General features: G+C 47.1%; 9 protein-coding genes across 9 annotated transcripts; 6 read left to right on the top strand and 3 right to left on the bottom strand.

Annotated features, from left to right (window-relative positions):
- Positions 1 to 460: 460 nt before the first annotated feature.
- Positions 461 to 2014, top strand: N7510_011858 (uncharacterized protein; the record flags this gene model as incomplete). The annotated part of the gene is made up of 6 exons (XM_056983782.1): positions 461 to 837; positions 910 to 1224; positions 1284 to 1346; positions 1403 to 1475; positions 1542 to 1919; positions 1973 to 2014. 6 exons carry the CDS (start codon positions 461 to 463, stop codon positions 2012 to 2014), a joined length of 1248 nt encoding a protein of 415 aa, XP_056827943.1.
- Positions 2015 to 3107: 1093 nt separating this feature from the next.
- Positions 3108 to 3380, bottom strand: N7510_011857 (uncharacterized protein; the record flags this gene model as incomplete). The annotated part of the gene is made up of 1 exon (XM_056983781.1): positions 3108 to 3380. One exon carries the CDS (start codon positions 3378 to 3380, stop codon positions 3108 to 3110), a length of 273 nt encoding a protein of 90 aa, XP_056827942.1.
- Positions 3381 to 5195: 1815 nt separating this feature from the next.
- Positions 5196 to 7339, top strand: N7510_011856 (zinc knuckle domain protein; the record flags this gene model as incomplete). The annotated part of the gene is made up of 2 exons (XM_056983780.1): positions 5196 to 6026; positions 6083 to 7339. The coding sequence occupies 2 exons, from the start codon at positions 5196 to 5198 to the stop codon at positions 7337 to 7339; spliced, it is 2088 nt and encodes a 695-aa protein (XP_056827941.1).
- Positions 7340 to 7382: 43 nt separating this feature from the next.
- N7510_011855 (uncharacterized protein) lies at positions 7383 to 11205 on the top strand (the record flags this gene model as incomplete). The annotated part of the gene is made up of 2 exons (XM_056983779.1): positions 7383 to 9434; positions 9556 to 11205. 2 exons carry the CDS (start codon positions 7383 to 7385, stop codon positions 11203 to 11205), a joined length of 3702 nt encoding a protein of 1233 aa, XP_056827940.1.
- A 176-nt stretch (positions 11206 to 11381) lies between these two features.
- N7510_011854 (uncharacterized protein) lies at positions 11382 to 11913 on the bottom strand (the record flags this gene model as incomplete). The annotated part of the gene is made up of 2 exons (XM_056983778.1): positions 11382 to 11597; positions 11875 to 11913. 2 exons carry the CDS (start codon positions 11911 to 11913, stop codon positions 11382 to 11384), a joined length of 255 nt encoding a protein of 84 aa, XP_056827939.1.
- A 617-nt stretch (positions 11914 to 12530) lies between these two features.
- Positions 12531 to 12990, bottom strand: N7510_011853 (putative quinol monooxygenase; the record flags this gene model as incomplete). Its single annotated transcript, XM_056983777.1, has 3 exons — positions 12531 to 12675; positions 12725 to 12852; positions 12925 to 12990. The coding sequence occupies 3 exons, from the start codon at positions 12988 to 12990 to the stop codon at positions 12531 to 12533; spliced, it is 339 nt and encodes a 112-aa protein (XP_056827938.1).
- Positions 12991 to 15651: 2661 nt separating this feature from the next.
- N7510_011852 (C4-dicarboxylate/malic acid transporter) lies at positions 15652 to 16138 on the top strand (the record flags this gene model as incomplete). Its single annotated transcript, XM_056983776.1, has 2 exons — positions 15652 to 15751; positions 15807 to 16138. 2 exons carry the CDS (start codon positions 15652 to 15654, stop codon positions 16136 to 16138), a joined length of 432 nt encoding a protein of 143 aa, XP_056827937.1.
- Positions 16139 to 16207: 69 nt separating this feature from the next.
- N7510_011851 (voltage-dependent anion channel-domain-containing protein) lies at positions 16208 to 16988 on the top strand (the record flags this gene model as incomplete). The annotated part of the gene is made up of 2 exons (XM_056983775.1): positions 16208 to 16552; positions 16638 to 16988. 2 exons carry the CDS (start codon positions 16208 to 16210, stop codon positions 16986 to 16988), a joined length of 696 nt encoding a protein of 231 aa, XP_056827936.1.
- A 1318-nt stretch (positions 16989 to 18306) lies between these two features.
- N7510_011850 (uncharacterized protein) lies at positions 18307 to 19363 on the top strand (the record flags this gene model as incomplete). The annotated part of the gene is made up of 3 exons (XM_056983774.1): positions 18307 to 18411; positions 18466 to 18692; positions 18754 to 19363. 3 exons carry the CDS (start codon positions 18307 to 18309, stop codon positions 19361 to 19363), a joined length of 942 nt encoding a protein of 313 aa, XP_056827935.1.
- Between the last annotated feature and the right edge of the window lie 17 nt (positions 19364 to 19380).

Below are 19380 nucleotides of genomic sequence, written 5' to 3'. Positions count from 1 at the left end.
CAAGGTAGACTCATGGCTCTTGTGAATCCATTTTGAAGTAGAAAACTACAGATCTTTAGAAGAGGGGCAGAAGAGCTAGGGATGTATAGTAGAAAAAGACTAGAATGATATTGCTGTGGAAATTCAAATACAGATCACATGATTATCTCCCTTATGTAATTAACCAGATTACATAAGTAGGGGTGCCCCTAGGAAAAATCGGGGTGTTCCTAGCAATTCCCGTTATTGACAAAGACAATGCTAGACATAAGAGGATAATTTTTATGACAAATATATCGATGATGAAATCAATGGATCATCCTAGACCTTATTCTCTATCAGTGACGCCACTACGCCATTCATAAACATCATGGGTTCACGAATTGAAGTCGAATGTTTGCAATGTCCATCTCACTTGAAATTTGAACTAAACATTTGCTTTCATTATTTTAGTGGCAGCTGCCTCTCACATCCTTCAGTTATGACTAAGTCTATTCTCGCTGTCAATGCCGGCTCGTCCTCAGTCAAAATTACTTTTTATACGTTCGAGGACCATCCGAGAGCGATCGTAAACGCACAAATATCTGGAATTACCGCGCCTCCACCGATGCTGCAGTATCGGCGAGGAACCACAAAACATAAGGAGAAGTTAAAGGAGACGCTGATAACCCCACAGGACGCGTTTAAATATCTCCTTCAGCGCTGTTTCGACGACCCAGAGCTATCTGAAGTTGCCAGCAAAGATGACCTCACCTACATTTGTCACCGAGTAGTCCATGGTGGTGATTATTGTGAAGTGACGGAGATCAATGGAGAGACTTACCACAGGCTGGAAGAATTGGAAAGTCTTGCACCCCTGTACGTGAAATTTCGCAGCATTCCATTCTACAGCAAACCTTGCCTGCTCAACAGATTTTGTAATCGCATTAGACACAATTTTTCTGCCTTGGAAATCATTCGCCTCTGCAGAATTGAGCTACCAAACGTGAAGAGCGTTGCTTCTTTCGACACGGCTTTCCATAAGACATTACCTGAATACATGAGAACGTATCCGATTAATCAAGAGGTCGCTAAAGCGCAGAAACTGCGAAAGTATGGATTCCACGGAATCAGCTATTCGTTCATCCTCCGCTCTGTGGCCGACTTTCTGGGCAAACCAGCAGAGAGAACAAATCTTATAGCGATGCACCTTGGAAGTGGAGCTTCCATATGCGCCATTGAAAAAGGAAAGTCGATAGATACTTCGTGAGTATTTGATGATGCTCACCATAAGCTGACTTCATATACTAACGTGGTATGAGTAGCATGGGACTTACACCCTTGGCAGGTCTACCGGGTGCGACGCGGAGTGGTGACATCGATCCCACGTGTGTTTAAACTATTCTCTAGACTCAGAATCGTAATGCTAATCTGTTATATGAAGACTGATCTTTCACTGCAATTTTGAGGCCGTCGAGTTGAGTTCTGCCAGTAACAAGGAAATGCACATCAGTACGGTACTGAAAGAGCTCTGATTAGTTCCATATGGGAGGGGAGTTGACCTTTTTCTTTCAAATTACTAGGCTGAAGATATTTTGAACAATAAATCCGGCTGGAAAGGACTAACAGGAACAAGCGACTTCGCCAAGATAGCAGTCGCTGATCCACCTTCAGAGGCACACAAACTCGCGTTTGACATTTTCGTTGACCGCCTTCTCGGTTACATCGGTAACTATTATGTCAAACTAGAGGGCAAAGTTGACGCTCTAGTCTTCGCTGGTGGCATTGGGGAGAATAACGCGATCTTACGCAAGCAGTTGATTGAGAAATGCCAAAGTCTAGGCGTAGAGATCAACTCGGTGGCTAACAATGGAGAACTAGAAAATAGTGAGACTGTGAAAGATATATCGAAGACGGTCAACAAAAAACCCCGGGTGCTGATTTGCCAGACTGATGAACAAGTGAGTAATGTCTATTGAACTTTTGGATGTTTCTTGCTAACGTCTATTCGCAGCTTGAAATGGCATACCACTTTGTTAACCCCGCAAATTCATGATAATTTAGGATGGGTCGGTCTGGAATAGTGACGAGTGGTATTAACTTGAGTTTCCCTCTCGTCCATATTGCGTAAGAAGACATAGGCTCCCAATAAAAGTATCTCCTTGATGTATTTCATGGAGAAGAGGGCCAAAGACGTGCTATAAGATGCAGTAGCCTGATATGCCCGGCCTCTCGAGGTTCATAACACCCAGAAACCAATGTTCAAGATCACAGGGTGCTGCATTGAATATCCCTCTGGAGGTGCGTGTCAGTGTGCAGCCAAATATAATTCTTCTCCAGAAATCAGTTAAAGCAGGGAAATAGATATTTGTCTTTTCCCTGAAATTCCGACTCTTAAGCTTATTCAAGAAGCTGTAAGTGAATGTCTTGCGCCGAATAGCAGCCGAATTCCCATTCATTTTCAGAGTCGAAACCAAACCCCTCTAGAAGATCGCGTCTAGCACCAGAATCAGTACTCGTGATCCTAAATAACTAGAATCATAAAACATTTATAGAATTTTTAGATCTATGCAAGCATTTTTATCTATCAAGCTTCTCTTTGTGATACGAAGTAAATCCTAGTTACCCAACTAGTGGACATATTTATGCCTCAACCATAAAGCTCAATAACGAAACAAGGGCGACCACGGTAACATATCTCTACAAACAAAAAGTAGGTCTACGATATAGAGAAACGCCTATAAAGTGATGATTTACCCAGCGTGCGTGGCATATTTTACTTTACTCGAATACGGAGCAACCGTCTGCTGGACTCGACCGTCCTTATCTACTTCCCTCCAGCAGTATCGACAATTCCCACAGAATTTGGGCGACTACGTTTTCCTCCAAGCCCCAAATATAACCATACGAGTTCACCACAGTCAACTTCCTCTTCAACGACGACTGCCTTCTCACCGATGGTTTCTCTTCTATCAAGGACGTACCCCTCGCGCGATATCTCCCAAAACTGTGGGTATAAAGACCGGGCAACGCAGCCATCAATTAAGATATATAATGACTTATTGTAGGCAGGCGAGCCATTTCCGCGTCCGACTATGGAGGAAGAGCCGGAGCAACCTACTACAGACCAGGCTCCTCTCATCAGTGATTTACCCAACGCTCTGACTAATCAGCTCTACAAACATCATGGCTGCAGTTTGAAGTTCCACGAACAGTAGCAGAGTGAGCATGATGTCCAGCATGCGATGCATACCTGGTTCAGAGAATACATAAGTCAGGTCTAGATCGATGAGTGGTATCGATTCGCACAGAATATGGAAGAGGAATCGCTGTTTTATCAGGGACAATCGGGCAATTGTGTTACATCTCTCGATCAGGTCTACCTCGGCACTGCGACGAGTTGGCAGCGGCTGTCGAGACATGTGAGGCGAATGGCGTTAAGACCTTCTTGTCATTAGGAGGCAGCGCTGGGGCATACTCTCTGTCCTCACAGAAGGAAGCCAAGACAACCGGCCAGAACTTATGGCAAGCTTACGGTCGGACGAACATGGCGAAGGTTCCTGGACCTTTTAGCAATACCGTTATTGATGGGTGGGTCTTTGATATCGAGGTATCTGACAGTAACCAATTCTACCCTTACCTGATTAATCAGTTGCGTTCAAATTCTAAATCCGATCCGACAGCAACACTGAGAACGGGCAAACTTACGCTCAAAAGGTAAAGCAAATCCTGAAGAGAGAAATATCTTGCCAGAATAAATTGAGTTAGCCAAGAGACATGAAGCATTTTTTACCTGAAAGTCGAAGTACGTGCTTTAAGATATGGCCTAAAAAAAGGATAATCTTAAGACTTATCTGTATTGAGGTTTACAAATTAGCTCAGCGTGAAGGTTAAAAAAGTTACAATGCTTTGTGTCAAGCTATCTATCTCTTGTTGCAGCATATTTTGGGCTTTATAGATTACTGTTTGCTAATTTATTCCGCTAAACTTAATTTCACGGCCAGCCTTGTTTCCATGCAAATCAGACGAGAGAGAACAACACAATAAAAGCAGTTGCAACGGAAAATCTGAAACGGCCTAATCCCTCACTCTGATCCGTACTTTTCACCAACATATTCTAACGTCAGAGTGGAGGAGCTGGGCCGTATTGTATGGTTCCGTAGTGGCATCAATGTTATACGAGCAGGACGAACATGGACCATAGCGATGTTTGATGACAATTTTAGGCTTCCTCTAGGTGACTCAAAGCTGTGTAAGGCAGAGCTGACAGTTTGAATCGTTCTATCATTAGGACCTAATCCAATATTGCATACAATATTTTACTAGTTCCGTGAAATAAAGTAGCGGAAGTGGATTTATTGACACGAGTTGAAGTTCGTCAAGACTATGAAGCTTATACGTCTGCATGGAAGCTGTTTGAGCGAAATGCCGTTAGACCTTCAAAAGAGCTTCCTGATTGAAGGACGTGAGTAGGAGTCACGGCTAATGCCATCAGTGACCAACCAATCAAGGTAAATATGAAAAGACTATTGTCCATTGTTCAAATAATCATGTTTGAGAAAGGAAAGATCACCGAAAGGTATGCGCGGTTATTCGAGTCTCAATCTGCAAGTTTGATACAAAAGCAACCTCGTATAAAGTTAATACTCATCCCAATTCATGAGGCAACTTGGAAGTACTCACAATCTGGAGAGTTTCTATGGTCAGTTTTGTGATGGCTACATTTGTAGGTTTGCCCCAAGACTCAAAATTAGCAATGCTCCCGACGTTGAATACACTATCTGGAATTACCCGTGAGAAGTCTTCTTTTTTGTACATTATGAGGGCTCAGGAATGTACAGTAGTGGATGATACTTGCGGATCAACCTGATTCACGTTAAGGTTGATCTCGCAAATATATAATTGTTAGGTTCCACCTACGAGCAGCAGACTAATAAGCTTCTTCACAAAACTCTTTACCGTAAACACTTTTGCTACGCTACAAGGTCTCCTGCAAGACCAACAAGCCAACGTGATGTCAATTTAAGGCCGTCACCGCTGAGACGAGAGACCACAACGAAAAGCCAGCAGCTCCAGAGATACATCGAGCACTTAGAGCAACTATCTCTTGGCAAAATCGTTTTCTTGAAATATCTCGCCAACCAGAGTTCCTGAGGGCTTGTGCCTCAGTAAAATTCTCAATTACCTTGGGCGCTTTCATCTGATACCGGTCTCGACGGGTAACGATGGCTGCGACCATGGTTCCGCGCCCAGGAGTGGATTTCATCCACCCCGACCGCGCAAAAAACCTATCAGGGGCAGCGCCAAGACCAGCAGTACGGCACCCCAAACACAGCAGCAACGGTAACAAAAATATCAGCATGGACCAGATCATCGAGGGCGCCAATAAAGTTCTCCGATACATTGAAAACAATGGCCAGGAGGACCCGATCATCACCGGATACATCCGCACGGTCAAGGAGTATGCGATCAATTCTCGACAGCGTCCTGAGGACGCCAACGCCCAAGAGGGCATGACGAGGGTAATTGCAGCCCTTGAGAAAATCGCGGCGGACACTGAACGCCTGAATACCCGCATCGACGGCATCGAAAAATCAACGAACTCGTCAACATCTGCTTCGACCCTGTCGTCCGCAGACCGCTGGCGCTCCTTTCGGGCCGGTGCCTGGCAACGGGACGCTGCTATCAACGCTGCGCCCCCCACGCACCGCAGTAATGGCACAGCATCTCCGGGGGTGCCAGAAATTGAACTTAGAGAGGACCATACAATTGTGGTGAAAGTGGACCATTCGTGCCGGGAAAAGATACGTCAAACGGACTCGGCCACGATGGTCCAGAAGACGGAGCTCTTGCGTGAAAAGCAGGCACGCAAGAACACCTCCGCTGCTCTTGCTGGAGGCGCATACTTCGTAGCAGCCCGGGTGCTGCCGTCTGGGGATGTGGCGATGCTGGTCAATTCAGCGTCTGGCGCTGAACTCCTCCGCCGACATACCGATTGGGTGAGCTTCTTCGGAAGAGAGGCCAAAGTCCAGAAGCCGTCGTGGGGCGTTGTCGTACATGGTCTTCCAGTGAGACCTTCAAACTCACGCCGGAATCACGTACAGGGCTGGCCTCAGAGATGCAGCGCCAAAACTCGATATCGTGGGGCGGTAAAGCTGAGATTCTTCACCTTGACTGGCTCACCCGCCCGAGGGATAGCCAGCGCGAGGCCTCAGTGGTGATTGAATTCGACAGCCCGGTTGTAGCCAATCAGGCTATTGATGCAGGACTAGTCTGGAACCACGAGATCCATACTGTCGTCTACTTCTGCCGTAACGGCAGGGTGAAGCTGTGTCGTAAATGCCAGAAAACAGGGCATATACAATCACACTGTCCCTCTAAGGAATTTGCTTGCGGCCACTGCGCGAGATCGCACCCGACCTGGGAGTGCGACTCGCTAAGTGGTGCACCAGTCACGACCAAGTGTGCTAATTGTGGTGGCGGCCACCGGCCAACTAACCCAGCGTGTCCTATCAAACAGGAAGCGAGGAAAATCGCGGATCAGGTACGGGCTCAGTGCCCTCCATATCATCGGGTCCCGCTACACTTCCGCTCCCATGTTTCAACAACACACACACAGGAACCAGCGCATGAAACAGCACGGGGACCAGTGCCCAGACGAAACCCACCAACAGCCACAACGGACACGCTCGATGCGTCAATACACGCTCCTACCCCAGTGGCCCATATATCGACGGCCCCTTCAGCCCCTATCCGCAGGGGCCCAGGCCGTCCAAAGGGTTCAAAGAACAAGACCAAAGAGTCGACAGCCGGCGAGGATGACGACCTCCCCACCCCACCAGAAGTCACTGAAGCGGCCTTATCTGTATCGAGACGTTCAAGGACCTCCCGCTCACAGCAAGAGACAGTCCGACTAATGACTGACCCTGAGCGAATACTCCATGCCAACAATAAAAGACGCCGGATGGTCGAACCAGATAATGTTATGGACGAGGATCCAGACACAGACATATGGACCACCCAACCACAACAACAGGAACAAGAACAACCGCTCTCTCAGCTACAGAGCCAAAAGAGCACCAATCCCGCCGCACTACGGGAGAAAGTCGTCAAGTTCCGCATCAAACCCCCAATGCCCCCAGCACCGACGCCCACAGAAAACACACAAATCCCAAGCCACGGACTAGACCTCGGCATCGAAATCCCCTCCTTCCTGGCATTCGGCAGCTCTCCCCCACAGGCAGCCCCAGAAGTAACAGCAACAGTGACCAACTCTCTAGAGATCATCGACGACGAACAATTCTTTGAAGTATCGGACGGCAGCGACCGCTCCGACTATGACGAACAAGATAACATCGATAATGACCTTTACAATGAATAAGTTCGAGATCTTACAATACAATGTGAACAAATCGCAGCCGGTCATGGCATCGTTTCTTCGGGACGAGGAGGTACTAAAGGCCAGCATCATCGCAGTGCAGGAACCATGGAAGAATACCTTTTCCAATACTACACATCAACCGGCATCTGCCTCGTTTCAACTACTATACCCAAAGACACCAGAAGACGAACCACCAGGGGTAGGCATGTACATTTCGAAGAAACTCGATCCACGGGAATGGTCCTGCCAGCTAGTGAATCGCGACTACCAGATCCTAAAGCTGCGGAAGGCACACCGAGGCGGAGATTGGACGGATCTCTTCGTCCACAACGTCTACAATCGTCCGGGCACAGGGCTACCCTTCATCCTACGGCATGAACTGCGTAAGAGACCATATGGCGAGCATGTGGTTATAGGCGACATGAATGTCCACCACCCTCTGTGGGGAGGACCAGGCGCCGATATCGATAGGGAAGCAGAAGATCTACTAACCGTAATGGACGAGTTCAAAATGGACCTACTCACTGAAGAAGGGAAGCCCACGTGGGAGCGAGCAGGGTCGTCATCGGTCATCGACCTCACCTTTGTGAGCGAGACACTCACAGAACGCCTAGTTCAGAGCGGACGGGCAGACGATATTGAGCACCAATCTGACCACTACCCAATACGTACGGTCATCGATATTGAAACACCACTCTTCGAACGGCCTCAAAGAAGAAACTGGGCCGTCACAGATTCCAAAGCGCTTACGGCATTCATCGAAGAACACCTACACACAAGAGACATGTCAACAGCGGGAAAGATGCGCATTGAACTTGAATGCCAAGCGTTTATCAGGGTCATCCGTGCAGCCATCGATGCATCTACCCCATGGGCTAAGCCCTCCGAATGGTCGAACCCTGATTTCACTATGGAGTGCCGCATGGCCGTTAAAACAGTCCGCTTCCTCCGTAGGAAATGGGTCAACACTCGGGATCCTTATTACGAGGAGCAATACAAGAAGGCTCGCAACCAGAAGAACCGGCTTATCAAAGGCACACTCACGAAAGCGCACCGCCGGCGGGTTCAGCGAGTGATCGAGAACGGACCGAAGGGGATGTGGCGACTGGCCAAATGGGCCCGCAACCGCACAGGATCGTACGACAGAGGGGTCACACCAACACTGAAGCAGACCAACGGGACAATAGCGGAAACAGTCGAGGAAAAATCAGCGGCATTCCAACAGGCCTTCTTCCCCCAACTGCCAGATGCTGATCTGAGTGATATCGATGGATTTCAGTATCCGTCAGAGCCTATCAGATTCCCAGAGATCATGAAACATGAAATTCAGGACGCTATACGGTTAACACCAGCGGAAAAAGCCCCAGGCGAGGACACGATTCCGAACTCATTCTGGCACAAAGTGATTGAAATACCGGTTGTTCTCAACACACTCCACCAGCTCTACAATGCATGTGTACGGGAAGGATACAACCCCTCCCATTTTCAACGATCGATCACAGTGGTTCTACGGAAGCCAGGGGACCGAGATTACCAGTTAGCAAAATCATATCGACCAGTTGCGCTCCTAAACACGATTGCTAAATTTTTGGAATCAATCATCGCGAGGCGCATTAGCTACGTGGTAGAGGAGGAAGGCCTCCTCCCAGAAACACACCTCGGCGGCCGAAGGGGCATATCAAAGGACCATGCCATTCAGATCATGATTGATCGCATCCGAACGGCATGGGGAAAGGGCCAAACGGTCTCGCTTCTAACACTCGATGTGTCCGGAGCGTACGACTACGTCTCACACATCCGGCTGATCCATAACCTCCAGAAGAGACGGCTTGGCCAGCTCGCACCGTGGACTAGCGCCTTCCTCACTGGCCGTAGCACTCGTATTCGGATGCCTGAGGGCATTTCTGATCGCATCCAGACACCAACTGGCATCCCACAAGGCTCGCCGCTCTCACCGATCCTTTACCTCCTCTATAATGCAGACCTCATCCAAGACTGCTCGAGCAGATACATTACTACCAATGGTTGGGTAGACGATACAAGCTTCATGGCCATCGGACGACCAGAAGCACAGAACATCGCCAGGCTTCAAGAGGTGTGTGGGAAGTCAATACAATGGGCGAAACGCCATGCCTCTGTCTTTGACCCAAAAAAATACGGACTCGTCCACTTCGTCCCGCGGGGCGTTAAGCCACAGCGGACGGAGCTCCTTGTAGAGGGAGTCAACGGCCTCAACAGAAGGATCTCGCCGACGGAGACGGCAGAGATATCTTGGATTCTGGCTTGATGCCGAACTCACGTTCGAACACCACTGCGAGAAGGCTCTGATCAAGGGATGCACATCACTACACGCACTCCGCAGCCTTGCCGGATCGACTTGGGGAGCATCTCTCTCTGCGATGCGACGCATTTACCAAGCTGTGATAGTCCCACAAATACTATTCGGTGTGGCCGCATGGTATACACCCCTCATGGGCAAAGGCGCAGCAAGAATAGTTAGCAAGCGTTTCGCTTCGCTCCAAAAACGCGCGGTCTGCCTCATCGGAGGCGCATTCAAAACCAGCTCCGCAGAGGCACTAAACGTGGAGATGTATCTCCCACCGATTGGCATCCAAATGGACCGAATTGCCCAAGAAACCGCACTCCGGTTACGCACTGGACCGATGCATGCAATCCCGAAGGCTATGCTACAACAGCGACCAGAAAGCCAACGTAAGCGGGGAGGATGGACACCAATGGAGGTACAGGCCTGGAAGAAGGGCGGATGCCTCACGGCTCCCCCTGAAGCTGTGGCAGGCGAGTGGGAGAGTCGGAAGGCATTCGTCCGGGCACCATGGCAGGTACCACCAGCGGTATTCATCGACGACCGAGGAATAGCAACCCAAAAGCACGCAGAGATCTATACTAAGCCACCGGAAGAAGTCCCGCTCATAATTTACACGGACGGCAGCGGTATCGAGGGAAAAGTGGGTGCAGCGGCCCTCGTGAACTCCACGGGAGTATCCCGTCGGTGCCATATGGGTACCGACGAAGTCTCCACAGTATACTCTGCGGAACTGCGAGGGGCTGAGATGGCCCTTGAGATGGCGAAGGAACTCGACAGCGACCGCACACAGAATGGTGTGGTTATTTTCTCTGACAGCCAAGCAGCGCTTAAAGCATTACTCCGACCGCGAATGCCTTCGGGACAAATATACCTCTGCGACTGCAATACCCTCCTACAGCAACTGAGCAACCAGGGAATCGACGTAGTATTCCGATGGATTCCAGCGCACGAAGGAATCGCAGGAAACGAACTAGTCGACAGCTACGCGAAGGAGGCCGCTAAGGGTGAAACCCCAAGCCCTCACGACCGCAACATTCAACTCGCTTCGGCAGCCAAGCGCAGGATTCGCACCACCGCGAGGATCTCATGGGAGAGATCATGGGAGAAGGAGAAGAGCGGCAAGGCGACAAAGCGACTACTCCCAGTCCCGACAAAGAAGGTCCTCGAATTCTGGAAGGGCCAAAGGAAAGCCTCAGCATCGATCATGATGCAGATGCGTCTCAACATCGTCGGCGTGAACCGCTACCTTTGGAGGATCAATAAAGCAGACTCACCAGACTGCTCATGCCATCTCGGCCAGCAGACACCGAAACACGTCTTGCTTGAGTGCCCCTTGTACGAGGACGAACGTCGAGAGATGCGGTATGCGCTTTCAGAAAAGGGTGTGCCCCCATCGCTCCCATTTACCGAACTCATCCAGCAGAAGCCAGCCGTACCAGCGATCACGGCCTTTATAATGAAAACGAAGCTCCTTGGCCAGTTCCACTTCGTCGACCCGCAAGCGACGGGGGTAGAGGAAGACGCAGAACAGCAATCATGATCAACCAGGACAGTGTGGTGGTGGCAGTTGAAATGTGGATGTCACAGGCTCACGGGGCCAGGTCCCCCGTGTCCCCTTGAGAGACAAACTAGGATCATTAGGAAGGCCCTCGACCGACAGCGGGGGAAAGGGGGATCTAAAGAGAGGCGAGCTCGGTGATTCGAGGACTTGGTAGATCAGGACAGCCACGCGACTGACGCGACTGGCGAGCTTGGTGATTCAAGACCTCGGTGATTCGGGGAAGCCAGAGAGAGGGTCGCCTCCACGGGCGAGCTCGGTGATTCGAGGTCTTGGTGATTCAGGATAGCCACGCGGCTGACACTCTGGCGAACTTGGTGATTCAAGACCTCGGTGATTCGGGGATGCCAGAGAGAGGGCCACCGGGGAGGCGACTAGCGCGGCTGTCGCAATGGATCTCGACGGAGTTTGGCATGTTGCTGGTGAAGGCCACGATCTCGGTGATGCGGGACAGGACACGACCACAACAAAGGGGCGGAGATCCGACTTTCTTTACTATTTTCCTTTGTCATGTGACTTCTCTAGTCGCTCTTTGCATTTTTTACTTTCCTCTGTTTTTTCTACGTTTTCAAATTCATGATTGGCGTCATGACCAATTACTGAGAGCCCATTGGGCTCTCAGTAATATTGGGGCGCCGGGGTGCTGCGCACCACTCTCGCTGTCGGGCAGGCCCGACTGCACTCCCGCATAGCGGCTATACATAAGCAAGCTAAATCGGGCAAATGAATACTACTACTACTACTACTACTACTACATCGAGCACTTGGCCCAAAGTTCGGATCCGATCAATGCTACAGACACCAACTTCTCTGACAAGACTTGGCTAGTCAATCTGCTTGAAGGCTCGGATAAATTTCCCTCTCTGCAAAATCTCGGGTCAGGTGCTGGAGGAAAAAGTTGAGCATAAGTCTCACAGAAACTATAATGCTTATGTTGGTGTTTAGACTCTAAACTACCCTCAAGCCTTTTCTGGCTCGTTAATTTGAGAATTTTATTATTCTAGCCTTTCACAAACTGTTTTTATTTTTCTTATCTCGTAGTCAGGTACGTTAAAAAATATACAAGATCATTGGATTCGCACAGGCCGTTGCTAAGGCTCCCTGGTGATTTATTTTCTCTTTATTATTCAATGCGCCACCAGTCTGTAGCTAGTCAGTAGTGAACTTAAAAATGACAAGTTTTCATATTATTGAGCATGCTTGCATGAGCCATGCCTTGAGTTGGCTCACAAATTGAGTGAAATTTTTTCGATTTGATTCATATTTAATGTAATTAAAACTGGAGGTTTCGAATTAATCCTTTTGTGCTAGTTTCTGACAAATCCTGCTACAGGTTTCACGATCTTGATGTATAGTGGCTTCTGTAGTAATTCTTTCTCCTCCAAAGCCCTGGCAAAAGCCAAGAACGCGGGATTTTTTTGATGAAATGCAATCGCATCGGAATTTACAAATCTAACATTCGAATTAGTTTATTTTAGCTTGGTAGATTATTCAAGCATACCTCTCAATCATAAATATTTCCTCTTCGTCGGTATGCTCCTCTGTCGCCCGATTTGCATGAAAAGAGATACAACCTGGCTCAATTGCTTTTACTCCCGCGACAAGGGGGTCTTTAATCAATTCGAGTACCTAATTCGAAGTTAGTGCATTGTTCATGGTTCTCAATTCGACGAAAAGACCCGATTCTAACGTCGAACATACTTGATCGATTCTGTCCGGTTTGGGGCTGATGATGGCTAGAATTGACACTTCTTCGCTGTTGGCCATATTGAAGTATACTGAAGACAGTAGATATATGCAAGTAATCAATTCCCGCAAAACATGGGGCAATTGACCTATTTCTACACGAACGTTTGCTTCTCGCCCGATTGCGTATTACGACAAGTCATAAATGGTGTCAATGAGTCAAGTATTTGCTAAAGATCGCACAGGGACATTGCTGATCAGAAATGGGACAAAGCCTCCTGTTTAGGTTTGGGATGATCTTTTCGATTATGATGTAAGCAATTAACGTAACTCTATTAGCCTTCGGAGTCACGCAATCCCGTATGATGGGAACTCCATCTCTTTTACCCAATACAGCTTTTTTACGCTGACTCATCATGAATAATTAGTTACGTACAGAGTGGTGTTTATCCAGATCCGGACTAGATTACGTAAGAGATCTTAACAACGTAATCAACCACCGAGTTGACGAATTTCGTCGCGCCTACCGTCAAATTTCAAGCTTTTCAACCACAAATGTATCAAATTAGACCATATAAAAAGATAAGACAATAGCTATTTACTAGGACAATTTCTTATAGTATGACCAGTAGTCCCGCAGCCACTACAGCGTCGTGGAGCTCGCTGGCGAGGCCTTGGCGTCGTCTCAGGGGCCGGCTCATTAAGCTGCGTATCAAGCTGTTGCACTCGATCCTGACCTTCCTGTACAAATAAAACAAGATCATCACCAATATTACCACGCTTCCTTGCCCGCTTTTGCATTTTCCGCTTATTCGCACCTTGTAGAACCCTGATTTCTTGTCGAAGAATAAGATTCATATTCATTGCCATCTGTGCAGCTTTTTCAAGATGTTGAATATGAGATACTGGACTACTAGAAAGAATTCGTTTTCGAAGGCCTCTCTGTAGACTGCGTACCTTGTGATCGAGTTGGCGAGGATTCTGAGGTGTTTGAAAGCAGAGGAGACTGAGTGTTCAACTTCAACAAGAGGTGGTGTTGGTGTCCGAAGTTGAAAAGTTACCTTTTCAAGAACCCGATCTTGATCTAGCGGGTTAAGTCCTGCACCTGCAAAACCACTGCGTATATTCTCCCCAGTAAGCACCTTTTCGCGAGCAGGTGGATAGAGAGGCAAGAAATCCTCCTTGTCGATATGGTTGTTGCCGGCAACCATCATCTCTTCTACTAGTTTTCCATATGCGCGCTTTAGCGAATAAAATACACCAACATCGAGTGGTTGTAAAAGATGAGAGGTATGAGGAGGCATGCAAAGGCCGATAATAGCATTCTCTATACAGATTGTATCAAACTCTGTAGTTAGATGACTACTATGACCGTCAAGAATAAGCAATCGCTTTGCACTAGTTGAATAGTTTTTAGAATGTGGTTCAAATATCTCTTTTAGCTAGCAGAGGTCAATTTTATCTGTTGTCCAGCCATTCTGACTTCTTGCGATAGCATAGCTCTTATTGAAAAGAGCAGGCTCTTGATACCAAGTAGCATGTTGAGATCCTGCCTTTGAGATGATCCATGGGGGTATACATATCCCCTTTGAGCTCACACATTCAATGATTGTGACCCATTCGCGGTTCCCCTGAATAACCCTGCGAGGTTTTCCACTACGCTCGACCGCAGTTATAACCTTAGAGGTCGAACAGAGCCCTATTGCGAAGCCAGTATCATCAAAATTCCAGATATCATCTTCATAGATGCCATGTTCAAGAATAGCTTCGCGTACAGTCTCAAACTAAGGCTTTATAACCTTTGGATCTTCCTGTTTTGCACGTTGATATGATATACGTCGGTTGTATCGTCTACGTAGCGTTGGGCAGCGTTTGATAAAGTTGGATGCCTACTTAATCCCAATGGTCGCAGTAGAATCCTTTGTTCGCTCACGAAGTAATATTTGTGCCATTCCACGTAGAACTCAGGTCGAACTGAAAAGCCTCGTTTATCTGTATCTAGCAGTTGCTTGGTAAGGACTTCCTCTTCAGGAGCTGCTAATTTATGGCTATTGGCGCGAGTTTCCGACCGTGGATTGATTCCTTTGAGTCGATCAACAAGTGTGGATTTAGGCACCGCGAATACTGCAGCAGCCCTTGATATGGATCGAGATTTCTTCATTTAATAAGCCATAATAGCCATTTGAATTCGACTTTCTTGAGAAAGAGGCATTTTGTATGGTGGTGGTAGAAAAATGACGCGTTGAAGATGATTTAATAAAATTGAGGTGAAAATGGACGGGTCGCTTGTGTGGACGGCTCGTATGTGGATTACGTTGACTATCCCGTAATACATTACATAAATGATCAAATCCCACCCAAAGAATGTCTCTCTTTTCGAATTTTGCTATGAGAATTGCTTGCTCTTCTCTACTTAGGGGCAATCAATTTGATCCAGTTCGATCATAACAACTTTTGGCTATATTTGTTATTAGCAAATTGAGGCAAAAGTCGTCACCACCAGGTATGCCTTCCTAACTGTACATATCCTTCAATATATTCAAACAAACCACAATCATTCAACAAATCCCGCGCATGATTGGAGCGTCTAATTCTAAGATCTTCAACCGCAATACTAAAAGAGTTTTAGATTATCATTTCCTATGGCTAGTGGTGTAGAGTTTCAGAGAACATCACAACGCATTCTCCCCCCCTCGAGATAGCGCGAACAGTGCACATGCAGCACATTCCGCCTACCAAAATATGCCAAAACTTAGCTGGAAAATGCGTATACGGCATATTACTTGGGCCTACTTCACTCTCACCATGGCAACCGGTGGTTTAGCCAACGTCTTTTACTCTGGTAAAAAAACAATTACCATATAGCATGCGCTGCTCTAAGTTCATTTTCATAACAGTTCCCTATCGATTTTCCGGTCTTGAGACGATTGGAGTCGTGACGTTCTTGCTGGATGTGGTATTATATATTCTTATCTGGATTTTGCTTATTGCGAGATTCTGTCTTTATCCGTATACACTTAAGGCCTCGTTTCTCCATCCCACAGAGTCTTTGTTCGTTCCAGCTTCGATTGTCTCTCTGCAAACAATTGTGATAAATATTTCACAATACGGAATTGGTCATGCTGGTTATTGGCTTACTGAAGCAGTCAGTATATTGTTTTGGATTCTCACTGTCCTTGCAATTCTTTTTTCGACAGGCATATACGTACTTCTGTGTGTCTACACCTGAATCACGCCGGTTACAAAGAGAAACTGACCTTGGAGTAGCTGGTCCACGCAGACGTTCACAATTTCAGAAATGACGCCAGTATGGATTTTCCCAGCGTATCCACTATTGATTATTGGACCGCTGGCGGGTTCACTGTGTAGCAAGCTGGAACCACAACAATCTTTTCCAACAATTTTAGTCGGACTAACTGTCCAAGGCGTTGGGTTCTTGGTGTCTCTAATGGTATATTCTGCATTTATTTACAGACTTATGTCACAAAAACTTCCCAGGGTGAATATAAGGCCGGGGATGTTCGTTTCGGTGGGCCCAAGTGGATTCACGGTCACGGGCATGATTAACCTCGCAAGGGAAGCCTCACGAGTGTTTCCGAAGGAGTTCCTCGGGAACGGGCCAATGGTGGCATTTGTTTTCCTTGTTGGTGTTGACCTCATTTCTTTGTGGCTATGGGGGTAAGGTGCGATGTCATAGTGCTGAATATCACAATACTAACTAGATCTAGGCTTGCAATTTTTTTTTCCTCGCTGCAACATCCGCCCACTGGTCTGTGGTTGGACCAGGGCGATTATCGTTTTCGATGAATTGGTTCAGTTTTGTTTTTCCCAACACTGCGCTGGTCACTGCGACATTTGCAGTCGGGAAAGCTTTTTCCTGCAAAGCAATCAACATTGTGGGGTGTGTGATGGTGTTTCCCTTGGTCTTGATGTATCTCTTTGTTTGCGGAATGATGATTCGGGCTATTGCCCTACGCCATATCTTGTGGCCTCAAAAGGGCGAAGATCGAGATGAAGGGGGTTTTAAGAATCAGCCTAGGAGACCAGATACGACCATCTGCTGCGGAGATGGTCCGTGATGATTTTTTTCTCTTTCAATTTCGCTCTTCTTATGAGTTTACCTAGTCAGTCTTTAGTAAAATTGAGCTGTCGCTCTAAAGATCGATGAATAGTATGAATTGAATCTGCTCTGGGTATTCCATTTGTGATCGTTGCGAAACGGAAAATGAAATTGAGGCAGACAATAAGAAATCATCTATCTGCTAAAATTTATTTGATTGTAATTGGAGCATGTGGATAATCGTGAGATTGGTTTCGAGAGAATTTACCAGGTCTAAATGTTGTACTATAGGTGCGAAAATTTCTGAATTTCTGTGCACTCTTTGATGTCAAATATGCGGCACTTAGAATGGTAAATGACCTAAAGAACGAAAACGTGTGTTTCTTCAAATCAATGGGAGCTATCATAATTTTCGTCAATCACAATTTGAGCGAAGCAGTAAGTCGACAGGCCATAGTTGAAAATACATAGGACAATTAGAGTAGGACTTTATTCCTCGATATTGTTGTTCTCTGTGATAACCAGGTCTACGGGAAATTTTAATTTATCCGACCTAATTTGACGACAATGTCGCATTAAACCAACGGCCGTGGGTTCGGAAGAATGCTAATTTCTCGACTTGCCATAAATTTCTAACAAGAAAGAAACGCTAGCGTGTCCGCTCAGTAAGTTAGTGCGACGTCTGTTTTGATCGCATTGTCACGTTGACACGATATCACTCGGTCTTAGCCCACCCGCTGCAAACCAAGATAATACAGTGTGGGGTCTAGGATCAGTCAGCAAAACTGAAATGTCGATCCTAGCTGAAATATCGACTGTAAACGGAAGTTAGACCAGCAGACCCACCAGGCTTCTAAACAAGTATATGTGCCAGATGCTTTCTACCACAAAAATTAGCAAAGTTAAAAATTGGAACGGCTTGGAGAAAATTTCAGGCTGCAAAAGCCTCGGCGACAAAGGAAAATATAACTAACCGCTACGGCTTTCTTATTAAATATGTTGATTCAACAGATCTACGTACTAACTAGTACTAGAGGAATCCAGTTGCATCAGACATATATCGAACAGATGTGTGCTAAAGCGGGGATGTATTGAGATATCTTTGAGGTTTCCCGGGTTACCACTCAACGTTACATCCAGGAAGCCGAATCAGCTTGATGCTAGGGCCCCAATAATTGGTAATTTATCACGTGTCATCAACTCGACCGACATTTAATCACAGGAACATCACAGTTTGTTCAATTACCGCATTTCGGTTTGACTTTCCGAGCATATCTGCGAAGCAAGACATTTACAGTTTCATACTTCATCGGTGGTTACACCTGAAATAATCAAAAATGGCAATCATCGCAGTAGCAGGCGGCACAGGTGGCGTGGGCCGAACGATTGTCGAGGCTCTTATTGCCCGAAAGAACCAGGAAGTCGTTATTCTCTCACGCAGGGTGAGTAAGAATTTCCAATATGCCACTACATTGTTAGACTAAGAATCACTCTAGAATCATGAGTCCCGGAACCGACTACGTTTCCTGCGGATTGACTACGAAGATATAAATTCCATGGCCAAAATCCTCGAAGAAGCGAATATCCACACAGTTATATGTGCGTTTGGCATGTCATCCGAGACGACTAGTGCTTCGCAACTGCAACTCATTCAGGCGGCAGAAAAATCGGCAGCTACCCGTCGGTTCGTCGTCAGCGGGTTTGACTTAGCATACACGGAAGAGTTAGTCTCATCTAGCAACTGTCTCAATCACTTATCGTTCAGTCACTCATTAGAAACACAGACATGTTCCATTGATCGCCCCAGCCAAATGGGCTCTCGATGCTGACCGAGCAGTCGAGCGGACAACCCTGGAGCACACCCGGGTCGTCAACGGTCTTTTCCTAGATTACTATGGTATCCCTTACTGGAAAAGCTATCTGCACCCATGGGTTAATGCGGTGAATGTGAAGGATAAATGGGCAGCCATCCCAGGGGACGGATCTGCAAAAGTAAGCTTCATCACTACACAAGACATGGCTCGATTTGTAGCTAGACTCATGGACCTGGACTCGTGGTCTCCCGTCAGCTGTATTATCGGGAATACAGCGACATTCGAGGATATCCTTAATCTTGCAGAGCAAGCACGCGGCGAACACTTCTCAGTGGCGTACGATAGCATCGAGGATCTACGAAATGGGAAGATCTCATTTCCAGAGTTTCAAGAGACCGGGCTGGAGGGCACTGGGATGTCTACGCAATCGATTCTCGCTCGATTTCACTACATCTCTGGCACAGGAGGGTATCTTGTGAAGACGGACGATCCACTAGATGCGAAATTCTCAGATATCAAGATCACCACGCCGTCCGAGTTGATTGAGTCTTCTTGGAACCCCAGTTACCGTTTGAAGTAGTAATTTGTATTGTCGGC

This window comes from Penicillium lagena, assembly GCF_028827675.1.
Source record: "Penicillium lagena strain IBT 129212 chromosome Unknown utg000009l_segment0_segment0, whole genome shotgun sequence".
NCBI classification, from domain to species: domain Eukaryota; kingdom Fungi; phylum Ascomycota; class Eurotiomycetes; order Eurotiales; family Aspergillaceae; genus Penicillium; species Penicillium lagena.
This window is presented reverse-complemented; position numbering and strand designations above follow the sequence as displayed.